Source organism: Psammomys obesus, unplaced genomic scaffold, assembly GCF_907164565.1.
Source record: "Psammomys obesus unplaced genomic scaffold, mPsaObe1.curated_primary_1811, whole genome shotgun sequence".
NCBI classification, from domain to species: Eukaryota; Metazoa; Chordata; class Mammalia; order Rodentia; family Muridae; genus Psammomys; species Psammomys obesus.
In genome coordinates this window covers 472,616-488,102 of record NW_026596356.1, presented here as the reverse complement: position 1 = coordinate 488,102, position 15,487 = coordinate 472,616, and the positions used below count along the sequence as shown (strand labels likewise).

Here is a 15,487-nt window from a genome sequence, read left to right as displayed (position 1 = left end):
TGTTTGCATGTCTGGGTACCACATCCTTGCAGTGCCTATCCCTGAATCTGGAGTTAGAGACGGCTGTGAGTCACCATGTAGGTACTGGGAACCAAACCCAGGTCCTCTGCAAGAACAAACAGGGTTCTTAACTGCTGAGCCTTCTCTCTAGCCCCTGAAGAACATTTTTTACTATTCTTTGACAGTTTCACACATGTATACAATGTATCTTGCGCATACCCACCTGCTGCTCTCCGTGAAGCCCAGCAGCGTATCCTCCACCAGTGCCAGGTGAGGGACTAAAGCGAGTGCGCCTCCCGAAGCCTGAGCCGCTTGCCAGTTCCTCATTCCCAGGCCCTGTGTCTCTACGCTCTGTAGATATAGACAGCCACTCTCTTGGGGCTACAAAGTAGGAAAGGATGGCTCTCATCCAGTATACAGCCACAGCTGCGGGGAGAACAGGGTTTAGCCATGAGAGCATTCCCTGAGGCTTGTCCAAGTAGGCTGGATGGAAGAGACTCCATGGTAACTGGTAGAGGTCATTCCCAAAGCCCTAAACCCCTCACCCTTTCCATTGCTGTGTTCCAAGGTTGCTGCCCTTTCCCCACAGTGGGATGGAGTCTTTCACATTGCATTCCAGACCTCTAGTATTTCTGGGTAGAACTGCTAATCCCAGAGATAATTAAAACAGTATTCAGTGACCCGGGAGGTGGGAGCTACAAATTCTCTTTTCTCTACTAGAGACTGAAGCTCAGGGAAATAGAGCCCATTGCTGACTGAAGAGAACAGAGTTGGAGCTATAGCTGTAACAGTGTCTTTTACCCTGTGCTCTTGCACCTAGCACAAGATTTGAATAGTGCATCTTGGAAGGTTGGTCATGAGAGGTTGTGGGAGAGATAAGAGACCTGTCTAATATTGCATAATTCCTGGGTCTTGGATAGGAGGCATGATCAACATCATGAGATCTTTGTAGAGGTCAGGGTGTGCTGCTTGCTTGTGCTTGCCTCTCTGGTCCTCTCCTTCACCATTGGTGGAGAACTGGCAGGCAGGTGGGGGACACATTGCCTGGAGCTGGAGGGCAGTGCTCTCCGGGCCTCCCCTGGCTCTGATTATGAGCAGTGCTGCCTCACTCCCTGCATTGACCTACAGAGGCAGTGGGCTCCGTGTCGGCAGACTCTAGTCCTTCCTTCCACGCCAAGCAAAGCACCAGCTGGGATGCCCAATGGAGCTCCGACTCCCATTCTTCAATCTCCTTTGGAATGCCTAAAAAGCAAACGAGGGAAATAAAGTGACAGTAGGTGACTTTCCTTGGCTGGGAAGTCCTAGTAGTTCCTCTGCCAGTCAGAGAGCAGGACTCTAGAGCTGGTTTCTAGATTAGGCAGGCTTCCTACGCCATGCAAGAGGTGTCTCAAAGGGAAGCCACTAAGTTCCTAGATCCATCACCCCAGGCATTTCCTATCTAGTGCTGCTCCAGGTAGGTACAAATGACTTCTGACTGTGGAGGCCCTGTCATGATTCAATTGGTGCGTCTCAAATGAGCTTCACATACATGGGGCATTGCTACAAGCCCATTGTCAGGACAGATCAGAAAGTTATTTTGTGGTCCTGAGTGTACTCAAGGTCTGCTTGTTCAGTGATCCTCCATGGTTCTCAGCTGTCCTGATGTTGCAATCCTTTAATACAGTTCCTCATTTGTGGTGACCCTCCAAACATAAGATGATTTTGTTGCTAACTTATAGCCGTAATTTTCCTACTGTTGTGACTTGCAGTGTGTACATATCTGATCTGCAGCCTCCAAAGCAGTTGTGACCCACAGGTTGAGAACCATTGCTCTATGGCCATGTGTAAACCACAGGCTCATCCATCCATTAAAGATTTACTGGACACTTACTACCTGGAACAATGGGTCAGAAAGACCCATGGGCCCCAGGAGAACAAGACCTGTCCGTATGGAGGTTACAGTTTAGTGGGAAAAGAGACAAAGAACTAAACGTGTAATGACAACTTGAGTTCAAGTATGAAGAGAAAAAAAATAAAGTACAAGGACAGAAATAGTGTTAAATAGGGTAAACTGGGAAAGCCTCTTTTAGTCAGCAGCCTGCTGAAGAATCAAAGAATTGATAAGGGATTAGCCATGTTAAGAAAAGGAAGCAGAGATTTCCTTACAGCAGTGGTCTTGATGGCTTTGGAATCTGAAGGAGGCCAAAGTGGCTTCAGAAAGGAGGTGGTTGGAGAGAGGAAAAGGATCAGTTTGAAGACTAAGAGCTGAGTTGGATGATTCAAATTAAGGCCAAATCTAGGTCCAAGTGTAACAGCAAACCACTGGAGAACTTAAGCAATAGGGCTCATGAACTGATGACTGGGCAGTGCTGTGGGAAGAGAATATCAGTGAGAAAGAAAGTGATTGACATCTCTAAACCACTTCTGTTGAAGACTGGGTACTTTAAAAATATCTGTTGCCTTCCAGTTCTAGGAATGTAGTGTAGGGGAGAACTGGACAAATGCAAAGAGTGTGTTTGCCAAATGTTTAGCACAGCTTTTAAATAGAAAACAGATTACAGAGAAACTTAGGTGTCCATCAGCACAGAAGAGTTACATAAACATTTTGCCGATACATATTTTTAAACCATATTTGCACCTTAAAAAAAAGGAAACATAACAACTGGAGAGATAGCTGGGCATGGTGGGCATGGTGGTACATACCTTTAATTTCAGCACTCAGGCTTCAAGCCAGCCTGGTCTACTATAGGGAGTTCCAGTATGTAGACTCTGTCCCAAAAAGACGAAAGCAAGCATTGGATAGTCTTGCGTTTACAAGTCTGAGCCCTCAGCATGTGGGTTGCTGAAGTGGGCAGATTGCTTTAAGTCTTAGGCCGATCTGGGCTACACTTTGAGTACCAGGCCATATAGCCAGACACTGTCTTTTTTGTTTATTTTGTTCTGTTTTGTTTTTCAAGTCAGTTTTCTTGTGTAGCCCTGGCTGTCCTGGACCTTGTTCTGTAGACCAAACTGGCTTGGAACTCGAAGAAATCTGCCTGCTTCTGCCTTCCAAGTTCTGGGATTAAAGGTGTTTGCCACCACCACCCAGCCAGACCCTGTCTACAAACAAACAAACAAACAAACAAACAAAAAATGCTGATGTATGAGGTCTTTGTAAAAGAAAAGTTTCCATCAATTGGATCCTTGTTTGTTTTTTAATAATTAAATTTATTTATTTTTATTAATTACACTTTATTCACTTTGTATCCCCCATAAGCCCCTCCCTCCTCCCCTCCCGATCCCACCCTCCCTCCCCCTTCTTCACTCATGCCCCTCCCCAAGTCCACTGAAAGGGGAGGTCCTCCTCTCCTTCTGATCTTAGTCTTTCAGGAGTGACTGCATTGTCATCTTCTGTGGCCTGGTAAGGCTGCTCTCCCCTCAGGAGGAGGTGATCAAAGAACAGGCCAATCAGAATATATCAGAGGCAGTTCCTCTTCCCATTACTATGTAACCCACTTGGACACTGACCTGCCATGGGCTACATCTGTGCAGGGGTTCTAGGTTATCTCCATGAATAGTCCTTGGTTGGAGTATGAGTCTCTGGGAAGTTCCCTGTGTTCAAATTTTCTGGTTCTGTTGCTCTCCTTGTGGATCCTTGTTTTTAAGGAGGATATTTTAAGAATGAGAAAAGATCCAGGCACGGTAGCACATTCCTTTAATCCTTGTGCTTGGGAGGCAGAGCAGTTGGATCTCTATGAATTTGATAGTGTAGTCCACATAGCAAGTTGCAGGCCAGCCTGTCCCCCCAAAAAGAGGGGTGGGGTGTGACGAAACTGGAATATATAATAAGTCTTTCAAGCTAACCTCAGTATTCTTTTGGAGATCACCATGGTAATGAAAACTGACATATAGGGGCAGACTGATTACAGAGGAACAGAAGAAGCGGGGAAGCTATCTCAGTGGGCAGCTGAGAAAACGTTATTCTTGCACTATTAAAGGGCCAGGAATATACAGATTTCATGTATAATTAGAAAGCAGAACTCACAGGATTTATTATTTATGTAATACAGTATTATGGGCATTGTTCCATGTGCTGAAGAAGAAGAAAAAAGCAGATAAAACCCTCATCTGGGGCTGGGGTTATATAGCTCCGTGGTAGAATGCTTGCCTCATGTTATATTCCATATTTGATACCAAAAGAAAAGTTCTTTGTACAACTAGATACTATGGTGTCTAGTGGATTCTGCAGTTCTTTCATTTCTGCCTAGTGAGAACTGATTATCAGGTACTTTGAGACCTGATTGCTAAAAGCCAGCCATTATTAAATTGCAGCCGTGCACCATAACTTCCTCTATAGGCCAGGCTGGCTTCAAACTCACGTCTTCCTGATGCTGCCTGTTGAGTGCTGGAATTAAAGGTGTGTGCCACCATGCTCAGCTATTTCTTCAGTTCACCCCACCCCCGCCCCTCAGGGTACATACAGGTTTTTTTAATATGTACTAGCAGAAGTTTTTGTAACTTTTCCATGCTGATGAACACCTAGGTTTCTCTGGGATCTGTGATCATAAGCATGTGAGCTGCTGGGCGTGGTGGCACATGCCTGTTATCCTGGCACTCAGGAGGCAAAGGCAGGTGAGTCCCTGAGTTTGAGGCCAGCATTCTGAAACAACCAGGACTGCACAGAGAAACTGTGTCTTGAACCCCCACCCTCCCTCCAAAAAAGAAAAAGCCTAGTGAGGTGGCACACACTTGTGATCCCAGCATCCAGGGAGGCAGAGGCAGGTGGATCTCTGTGAGAGCGAGGCCAGCCTGGTCTAGTGAGTTCAGGACAGCCCAGGATACACAGAGAAGCCCTGTCTCAAAAAGAAACAAAAATAACAGAAAACCACCAACAAAACAAAAATAAACAACAAAACTAACCTGTTAGCTTAGTACTCAGGAGGCTAAAGCCTGAGGATCATGAACTTGAGGCCAGCATGAGCTACAAAACTGTCTCTAAAGAATGTTAAATAGGTAAATCCTTTTCAAAAAATCAAAGCTGAGGAATACTCAAAAGCATCCGTTACTACTTACTCTACCGTTATGGTGTCCTGTGTTTCTTTACGCCTCTCGGGTAGGAGACCATGCAGAACCCCCTAGATAACAGCTGTTAAATATTGACCAGCATGGCTCTCCATAAACTTAGGAGCACACGCTAGGATCAAGAAGCCATAGTTGAAGTCAGGGCTCCATCAGTTGCTAACAAAGCGATTTGGTTGAGATTCCTCACGTTTTCCTCAATCATAAAATAGGGCAAACAGTTCTGCCTCCCCCATTTATGCAGCTAAAACAAAACACCCAAAGAAATGTATTTCTCACAGGTCTGGAGCCTAGGAAGGCCAAGCTCAGGGTGCCAGTGTGTGCGGAGCCTGGTGAGGGACTGCTCTTCACGGGGCAGAAGAGAGGGAGAGCCTGTGTCTCCATGCTCCCTTTATAGCTGCATTCCCCACAGGCCCCAACTCCTGCCTCTGCCTCATTCATTGGAAAATAAGCTTCCAGTACATGAATTTGGAGAGGACAAACACATTCAAACCACAGGATCAAAATGACATATATTAAATGAAATCTCAGTAAGTGCTCAGTAGGACAGCAGACACAGGTGCCTAGTAGATGTGAATAAGTTATTTTCTACACAAAGGAGACAAGAATGGGCTGTTTAGGGTCAGGGGAGATATCTCAAAGGACCAGAGTGTAGTTCCCACACCCATATCCAGATGTTTACAACTGCCTGTAACTACAGTTCCAGGGTTCCAGCGCCACTCTCTGACCTCCCTAGGCATCTGCATGCATACGGTTATATATACAGACAAGCAGGCACACATACATATAAATAAAAAAAAAAACCTGTACTATTCAGACTATCGAACTATTCCGAAGATCCATTATAAAGCAAGAGAAAGTGCTTTTTCTGGAAGGGTTGGTTGGGAGCAGTGAGCTCTTTTTAGCTGCTAAGCCTTCAAGCCACAGGAGAGGGAGAATCCAGTCTGTGCTCTGGAGAACACAGCGAAGGCATCAGGTCCAGCACAGCCAGTACTCAGTGGTCCCAGGAGGAATGACTGAAGTCACATTAGTTCTAAGGCAGGTTGGACATGCCTATCTCAAAGGATAATGAGGTCAATGTTCAGCTTAAATTATAGTCTTGTACGGCCAGAGGATGTTCTAGTCATTAAAACTTTTGCTGGTCTTTCCTGGAGGAAGTAAGCAAGCTGTTGGTTGGGAAAACTGAGAAGACTGCACCAAAAAGCAAGTGGCTGTATTTTTCAGAGCTTGAATTTCCCTGGAAGTCAAGGTGCGCTGAGGTCTCTCTGCCCTCTCTGATTAGTGGAGGTTTACAGAGGACAGGAAAAGATCAAAGGGGAGGGTGTACCCCTAAGTCCACATAGCTAGGGGTTAGGAGGAGTGAGAGGGAAGGCTGGAAAAAGCCAGTTCAGGGGAGGGAATGCTGTGAGTGTGCTGTGGTCTCCAGGGGTGCCTGTGCATAGCTATGAATGAGCTTTTTGGTCCAGGCAGGAGGACTGGATGGACTGAGGCAGAGCACAGGTGGCCTCTTAGGTGAGAGGAATAAAATTAAGGTCAGTGCTGTGTTGTGTGCTTGAGAAGAGGTAACTTGTGACTTAGGACCTGTGACCAGCACCAAATTCACAGCCCAGTGAATCTGTACCACTTCTCTCCCTCTCTGCATTTTATTTATCATTTTAGATTTAGTATGTCTGTATTTTCTGTATACGGGTACTCTGTCTGCATGTACATCTTCATGCCAGAAGGTGGCATCAGATAGTTGTGAGCTGTCATGCGGGTTGCTGGGAATTGAAATCAGGGCCTTTAGAAGAAAAGTGAGTGCTTTGACCACTGAGTCATCTCTAACCCACATGCTGTTTCTCTGTAGAGGACTCTTCTAGGCAGAGGGAGAATGGCCGACAAGTTAGTAATGGATTCCAGAAAGTTATAGGTATTAGAGCCCTAAAGAAAAGAAAAGAAAAGAAAAGAAAAGAAAAGAAAAGAAAAGAAAAGAAAAGAAAAGAAAAGAAAAGAAAAGAAAAGAAAAGAAAAGAGTCTAGGAGTATCTGCTACCAGTGCAGATGCACCCAGAGATACCTTGCGACGGGAGAATATGTGTGTCCGGCCTCAGTTGTAGGAGTGTCCTTTGTCCTTTAGAAATCTAGCTTTGCCCACTGACCCATAAGGAAGAAGTGACACTGACAACACATGTTCATTTTTAGCCAGGAAGGGACATGTGTGTGATGGCCGAAGCCTGGTGACATGCTGTGGAGGTCCTGGAGCTTTGGTTTTCTACTAGGAGGATTTTTGCAGATTGGAAAGGGGATCTTGGTCAAGAGGAACAGCTCAGTGGCAGAGCAATGCTCAGTGTGATCATGCCACCCAGTCCAGTCTCAACACTTTATAAAGGAAAGGCTTTCTCAGGCTCTTGCCAAGGTTGTGTAGAGGGATGTAAGGACCACAAGACCACCTAAGAAAGATCATTAAGGAGCAGAGGTTTGGGAGACTCAGCTACAGCAAAGCTGGTACTAGCTACAGTTCTCTGCTGAGCTGGCATGGAAATGAGGCAGGTTCTGGGAGTGGTCCCAGCCAGTTCTGAGAATAGAAGGTACTGGAAATGACAGGGACAATCTCAGGAAGGAGAAAGGTATGGGACTGAAACATTTGGGGGAGGAACAGGACCACCAGATGGAGGGCGGTGACAAATGTGGCCTCCAGAGTTCAGTGTGTCGTGAGACACCCCATTAACAATAGCCACTTACTTCAGAAGAGGGGAATTCTCAGAAATTTAATGATAAGAGGAAAAACAAGTCAGCACCATGAATACGAAACAAGAACAGGACTGGGAATGGTAGAGCACTTGCCTAACCTGTGGAAAACCCTGGATTGCTTACGAAACAAAACTAACAAAAAGCAATCAGATAGTAGCTGGGGAAACTGTTTCAAATTTCAGTAGGTGACATAAGGAAAGCAGAGGCTGAGAGGTCAAAAAAGCTGGTCAAGAAAGCGTATATGGAGAAGGTAACAAGTAGAAATCATTTGTAAATATTGTGCAATCCTAGTTACAGTTTGGTGTGCTCTGTGATAGGTCAATAAGGTGCGTTCCCCCATAGTTGGAACTAAGAGAGAGACCACAAGGAAGAGACACCTTTCTTTTTGGGCCCTGTTACTGTCAGGCCTTTCCTCAGAAGCTTTTGTACCTTTTTTTTTTTCCCCTGGCAGTGGTTGAGCTTGGGACAGAGTTTAGGTTATTTGGCAATAGTAAGACATCTCCAAACCAGTAGCCTAGAGATAAAGCTGAAAAGGTTTGGGGGTAACCCCTCCCCCTGAGAAAAGGCCTCCATGGTCCATGACTGATGCTTGGAAAAAGTTCTCTTGGATACTTCTGAGGGAGTTCATTTTGTGTGCAGGGGTTGTAGGTGCGTGTAAGTAGCCCTCTGTTTAGTTGAGTTGGATTTGATACATAAAAAAGGTTCCTTCTCTCCTCTTTCTCCCTTTCCTGCTGTGGAGACAAACTCAGCCCCCGAAAACTCACCATTCGTCCTGTTCTTATTGAGAAGCACCTGCACCTCTAGTCACAGTGGATGTGGGCCAGTCACAGCTGGAAATTTGCTGAAGGGGGTGGGGACTGCTGCCGGGAAGAGAGTCTTGGGTTTAGGTTTCTTTTGTAGACTTTGATCTTATTTGCTGTGAGGTCATCTGCCAATATTGGCATAGTCGTGGAAGACAAATCTTTCCCAATAGGGTGGGAAGTGGGGGTGGCGCTGTTACCAGCTCTATATAAGTTCAGCCTCATGCCCAGTGCCGTCCTGTGGCCTTTCCAGCTCAGCATGGCTCGGACAGTGGTAGCTCTAGTTATCCCGGTGTTGCTGGGCCTGTGCTGGCCCCCAGCTGCTGCCAACCCTCTTCCTTCGTGAGTAGAGCTGGAACTGGGGATAGAGGATTGTGCTCTGGGCTTTTGTGTGATGGGGTCAGTTTCTGGACCTAGGGCATGAGCTAAGGAACAGGAAGAGGACCCAAATGGAACCAGATATCTATCTGTGTTTTCTCTAGTGCCCATGGGAATGTTGCTGAAGGTGAAAATGGGACCAGGCCAGACTCAGATGTAACCGGTGAGAACCCCAGTTCCCCGAGTTTTTCTGTCTTCCATGTCTCTGCATTTTATCACCTTACTGATATTTTCCCAACCCAGAACGCTGCTCGGATAGCTGGAGCTTTGGTGCTGCTACCCTGGATCACAATGGGACCATGCTGTTCTTTAAAGGTAGGAGGGAAGCTGTGCATGTCGGTACATGCTAGTAACTACAGCACTGGGAAGCCTGAGGCAGGAGACTAATAAGTTCAAGACCAGGCTAGGTCTTGAAGGCTATAAGGGTAACGCTGCCTAAAAAGCAAGCAAACAAAACAAGGCTATGGTTGGAATATTTGGACCTCCGGGCATGATCCCTTTGGAGGGTTCTTCATCTGTAGGTGGGCTCAGGGATTTTCTGGGGCCATCAATAGCCGTTTCTTTGAAGCCATCCTAGTCTGCAAAGGTTGTTCTGGATCCCAGAGTGTGTTGGTTTTTCAGGGGAGTTCGTATGGAAGGGTCACTCGGGGATCCGGGAGCTGATCTCAGAGAGGTGGAAGAATTCCGTCAGTTCAGTGGACGCTGCTTTCCGTCGAGGTCCCGACAGTGTCTTCTTGCTCAAGGTACTGCTGGGTCAAGAGAAGATCTGGGCTGGAAAGGGCTGGGATCGATATTAGAGTCCCTCCCTTGAGTATCGTTGGCATGGAGCCTGACTTGGTCCATTTTCTGCTACTGTAACAGAATGTCTGATACTAGATAATTTTAATGAATAGCATTTTACTTGGCTCATGGTTCTGAAGTTTGGGAAGCTCAGGGGCATAGTGCTGTATCTGGCAAGGGGGTTCATGCTGCATCATAGTCTATAGAAAGATGGCACCAAGGTAAGAGAAAGAAAGCAGGAGAGAGCAGGAAGGATCCAAACTTGGTTTTATAGTGACCTACTCTTATGATAGCTAACTACTCCCATTATCATATTGAACCAATAACAACATTAAGCCATTTGGGTGGCAGGTCTCTGATGAACTAACAATGACTTATTAGGCCTTACCTCCGAGCACTGTTGCATGGGAATGAACTTTCCAACATATAACCTTGAAGGACACATTCAAACTATAGCAGGGTCCTTGCTGATAGGTACAAAGTTTCCTCCTCCTGTGCCTTATTTTCCTGAAAAAGCACAGTCTCTCCCCACACACCTGTGTGTGTCTTCATGTGTGTGCTCTTGTGAGAGAGAGCGAGAGAAAGAGCAGGAAAAGCCAATATCCAATGACTGTTTTTCATTCCTAATCTAGTTCTAGCTGGCCTTGCTATTCCTAACTCACTTCATTTTCCCCCTTGGCTTCTATGACCCTGTATCTTGTCCTGTTTATATGTGGGGCAAGTTGTTCCCAATACAATGGCACCTGGCCAAGTGTGCAAGTGACTTTTGTGTTCACGAAGCCCCAGAACTGGGCCCAAATTGTCTGCTGATAGGAAGAGATAACTTCTCCTAACTTGCCTAAGGGTGTGTATGTGTTGGGGTGTTCCTGAATGACAACTTCATTTCCTCTCCTTCATTGCCTCTTTCTACTCTCTCTTTTTAACCAGTGTCCTCATTAGGATTACTGTTGCTGTGATGAAACATCATGACCAAAAGCAAGTTGGGGCGTGAAGGGTTTTATTCAGCTTACGCTTCCACAGTAGTGGTCATCACTGAAGGACATGGCAGGAACCTGGAGCAGGAGCTGATGCAGAGGCCATAGAGGAGTGCTGCTTACTGGCTTGTTCCTCATGGCTTGCTCAGACCACCAGCTGAGAGATGCACCACAATGGGCTGGGCCCTCCACCATCAATCACTAATTAAGAAAATGCTCTACAGCCAGATCTTATTGAGGCGTTTTCTCAGTTAAGTTTCCCTCCTTCCAGATGACTCTAGATTGTATGAAGCTGACATAAAATTAGCCACTACAAAATGTTTGTTACTTGGGGATCCACTCTGAGACTTTTTGTGCACCCTCCCGGGTGATTTCAGCCACTGCCATGGCTTTGAGGGTTCTGTGCTCTGGATAGCAGATCTGGGTCACTCTCCTAAGCTTTGGAAATCTGTTTTCACTTTCTCGTTGAAAAATCTGTGGCCGAGCTATCCCACGGAGACCTCAAATCCAGCATCCTCCCAAATAAGTTTAGCATCTTTCTTACAAAGCAATCTTTTCTCTGTGCTTCCTGTTTCAGCAGAGGTACCATCATGTACCTGGGCACCATATGCCAGGGGCACATGGGCCTGAGGGAGCCAGCTTTGTTTTTCTTCCTTCCCTGCCATGTTCACTGTGTACCAGTCATATAGGGTTACACAAAGTCTCTTCTGAGTATTCGATACATGTTAGGGTCCTCTATGCTGCTGTCCTCTGGAAAATTCTTACTCATTTTTCAACTCTTTGGCCACATACTTCCACTCTGAAACTTTCTGGGACTTTCCCAGACATAATTAGACACCCCCTCTATATTTTAACGTGCGTTTTGCCTTTTCATCTTGGTTGCCGAACGTCTGGGGATGTAGCCGCTAGGATCTTGTCACCCTTGGACACTCAGTGCCGCTCATAGTGTCTGCCCAGCCTGCAGTAGTCATTTAGTACGTGTTTCTAGAATGAACCCATCAATAAATGCGCAAACGAGTATACGAGGAAGGATGAGTGATTGGATAATAACTCCTTGTGCATCTGCCAAAACTAAGAGTGCTGTAAGTAAGTGTGTTTCAGGAGTGTTTGCTTACACATAGCCAGATGTGTATGCATTGCTAGGAAAGTGGCTTTGTTGGCCGAGCGTATGTAGTGTATAAGGGACAACACATTTCCCCCACCGGCGGACTGAAAAGGAAATAGCTGTAAGGAAATAGCGTGTAAACACAATAGAGCAAAAGTGAATGTGCATGCAATGTGTCTGGAGGGGAACAGTTTTCAAAACGGTGCTTTTGAATGCAGGGAGACAAAGTCTGGGTATATCCTCCTGAAAAGAAGGAAAATGGATACCCAAAGTTGTTCGAAGAAGAATTTCCCGGAATCCCATACCCAGTGGACGCAGCTGTGGAATGTCACCATGGGGAATGCCAGAGTGAAGGCATCCTTTTCTTCCAAGGTGAGTCCACACAGGAATGCAAGAACATAGATGGCATCATGGTGCTCAGGGTGATGGCAGAAGAGCCACTTTTGGCTTTATCAGGAACAAAAAATGGAAAAGCCAGTTATAGGCTAGAAGTCAAGTAGAGTAAGGGGTAGAGGTCATTCTAACGAAGGTAACTGGATTAACATCTCTCCCTTATACCTCTTGACAGACCTGTGCCTCTTGGCCTTGTGAATACATCTCACCATGACCAAATCCCTATTGACCTTCCAACTTTGACTTCTAACCTTGGCTCCAGAAACTCCACACTATTCACTGTATAACAAATTTACCTTCAGCTTCCTCTCTTGTCTGCCTTGTAACACTCACCTCAGATTTCAGTTAATTTCCTCTTTCTCTGACTGTTCCCAGCTCTTTCTGTTATGGGGTTGATCATGTGCATCTTACTGCTGGCTTTTGACGTATGGACAATTTAGTCAACTGCCTCCCTGCTGTGCTTGTTTGCTCCATGTAGCCATCCACCGTATCCAACCTATTCCTGGGCTCCAGGCAAGCCAAGGTGTGCATAACCCTGCCTCACCGAATGCTGTTTGATTTCTTGGTTATAGGTAACCGCAAGTGGTTCTGGGACTTTGCCACAAGAACCAAAAAGGAACGTTCCTGGCCGGCCGTTGGAAACTGCACTGCAGCTCTGAGGTGGCTCGAACGGTACTACTGCTTCCAGGGCAACCAGTTCCTGCGCTTCCACCCTGTCACCGGAGTGGTGCCTCCCAGGTACCCTCTGGATGTCCGTGACTACTTCATGTCCTGCCCTGGCAGAGGTAAGAAAGCCCAGCCCCTAGGACCTTCTGGAATTTATTCGTGTTGGCTGAGCGTGCTGGCCTCGTATGCTCATCCCCCAACTGAACTCTGTACTCTAACATCTTAGGTGTGATTCCACCCATCCCTCAAACAGGGGAGCCCACATTCCTGCTAACAGTAGCCATGTCTTCAGCTTCAGATCCTACTCTGACCCCAGCTCCCCTCACCGTGTGTGTGTGTGTGTGTGTGTGTGTGTGTGTGTGTGTGTGTGTGTTCGCACCACCTGTTTCTCTTCCAGGCCATGGTAGACACAGAAATGCAACTGCTCATGGGAATAGCACCCATCCTATGCATCTACGTTGTAGCCCAGATCCTGCCTTATCTGCATTGATGTCTGACCACCGTGGCGCCACCTATGCCTTCAGCGGTGAGAGACTGCCCCGGGTTCCCCATGTCTGCCTTCCCGTCTGTCTCTTTTGCTTGTGCCTCTCTTCTCTGACATAGCCCTATCACTTTCATTACCATGTCCTACGTTTTGTTCCTTTGTACCTTCACCTCCGCTTAGCACTCCCTCATCTCCTCAGATGTATATTTTCAACCTTATCTCTCATCGCCCAGGCCTTTCTCCCACCTCTACCTGTCTGCTTCTCAGTGTCACCTGCTTCCTGTCTGCATACTCTATGGTTCCTCTCTGTCCCCAGACATTTCTCATGTTTCCCTTGCCCTGCTGAGTCCTCTGTAATTTGATCTCCAGACCTCTCTGTGTCCATGCCTGTTTGTATCCCTTGCTCTTGCGTGTGTCTCTGAGACCCCTGGCTCTTGCTTGCTCTCGGGGTCTTCCTGGGTCTCTGTGCCTCCTCTTGTCATTTGTTCTAACACATGCCTTTCTGAGTACTCTGGATATCCCTTAATTTATTTCAGGAACCCCATCTTTCCAAGGTCCTTAGTCCTTACATCCAGGCCTCTGGACTCTGCATCACTAGGTGATGAGACGTCCTCCCTGCTAAGAAACAGAAAAGAAGCACTGAGCACTCTAGACCCTTAAGATATAGCTTCAAGGAGATTTTTCACCTTGAGTGTCCAATAAAGGGACCCATCCCTTGACCTTTGTCATCAGTTGGTAAAAGCCATCTCATGATATCTGGGACATATAACTCCTCAGGCAGGCAGTAGCGGGGTACTCCTACACATGGGGCGGGAACAACCACATCACATTCAATCTGAGACACGTGGAGCAAAAGGGGCACAAATGGCAAGGGCACAGAAAGGTAAACATACTGCTCTAAAGTTCCTAACTCCCGGGAAATATGTATGTTGTGATAGAAGTGTACAACTACATGGAATATAGCTCAATATGAATACACACCTCAATGAGGACATAGCTGCAATGAAACATACGTGTGGTGACAATACAGATCTGAGCTGAGAACACATCATGGTAAGAATGTGTAAGTGTCAGGCGAGTAAGCATCTACGGTGAGCATGTTGGGTCATTGGGAGGGGAGGGGATCACAGACAAAGAAAGTGTGTGTGAGTGTGTGTGTGTGCAGTGGTTGATGGGAGCAGAGATCAATTGGAACATGCTAGGTTTGGGGATCCCAAATAGGACCAAAAGAATGTGTCAGGTGGACAATTGAAGTTGAGCCTAAAGTTCAGAGGAGAGGTGAGCCTGAGCCAAGGAGTTCACAGGTGCCCCCAGCATGTAGATGGTATTTTTGAGAACACCAAGGGAGTTAAGCACATTTAGAGTAGAAAAGAGGACAAAATAGGGACTCTGACCTTTTAGATAGAAGACCAAGAGGACCACCAAAAAGACAAGTAGTACACTGGATGAGTCTAGGACCACAGGAGCCAAGATTTTTTTTTTTTAATATTTAATGAAGAAGGAATGGTTAGGGTTGTAGCTCAGTTGGTAGTGTGCTTGCTTAGCATGCACAAAGCTCTGGCCTAAATCCCTAGCGACATATCAGCTGGGCATGGCAGGTGGAGGCAGGGGTATCCGAAGTTCATGGAGGCCACCTGCAGCTGCACAGCATACATGAGATTTGAGACCCTGTGTCAAAGGAAAAAGGTGTGCAGTCAAATGCTGCTGAGAGCTGAGTGATAGAAATTAACCATTAGATTTGAAGGATAGTGCAAACGTTCATAGGAACAATTTCAGTGGAGGACAGAAACGCAAGTATAATTAAAGAGCAATGAGGGAAGGGGAGGTAAATGGAAGTCTTAATTCTTTTACTAAGTTACTATGATAATAAGAGAGATTGGCGAGATGGCTCAGTGAGCATGCTAGCTGCTCAAGTGTGAAAACTGAGTTTGTAAAAAGCCAGGGAAGCCAGGATGTACACCTGTAACCCCATTGCTGTTGGGGAACAGACACAGCAGGGTCAGTGGGGCTTGCTGGCTGCCAGTCTAGCTCTAGAGTTAGTGAGAGATCTGCTTTCCAGAGAACGAGATAGAGAATGATAGATCAGGACAGCTAACACACACACACACACACACACACACACACACACACACACACACACA

General features: G+C 46.4%; 1 protein-coding gene and 1 long non-coding RNA gene across 4 annotated transcripts in view; one reads left to right on the top strand and one right to left on the bottom strand.

The window, feature by feature from the left end:
- Positions 1–9: 9 nt before the first annotated feature.
- LOC129669234 (uncharacterized) lies at positions 10–8,590 on the bottom strand. Of its 3 annotated transcripts, XR_008719010.1 has the most exons (4): positions 8,531–8,590; positions 1,127–1,242; positions 224–426; positions 10–106 (listed from the first exon to the last, which is right to left on the bottom strand). It is a non-coding gene; the product is annotated as an uncharacterized LOC129669234 (long non-coding RNA). The 3 variants fall into 3 exon arrangements; XR_008719009.1 differs by having other exon boundaries at positions 224–1,242; XR_008719011.1 differs by lacking the exon at positions 8,531–8,590 and adding an exon at positions 2,683–2,751 and having other exon boundaries at positions 224–1,242.
- A 184-nt stretch (positions 8,591–8,774) lies between these two features.
- Positions 8,775–15,487, top strand: part of Hpx (hemopexin) — a 7,841-nt gene continuing 1,128 nt past the window's right edge. The window contains exons 1-7 of the mRNA XM_055597397.1: positions 8,775–8,908; positions 9,049–9,107; positions 9,188–9,259; positions 9,566–9,687; positions 12,022–12,175; positions 12,769–12,981; positions 13,260–13,388. Of these exons, the coding sequence (XP_055453372.1) occupies positions 8,790–8,908; positions 9,049–9,107; positions 9,188–9,259; positions 9,566–9,687; positions 12,022–12,175; positions 12,769–12,981; positions 13,260–13,388 (868 nt within the window). The 5' untranslated portion in view covers positions 8,775–8,789. The remainder of the gene's footprint in view (positions 8,909–9,048; positions 9,108–9,187; positions 9,260–9,565; positions 9,688–12,021; positions 12,176–12,768; positions 12,982–13,259; positions 13,389–15,487) is intronic.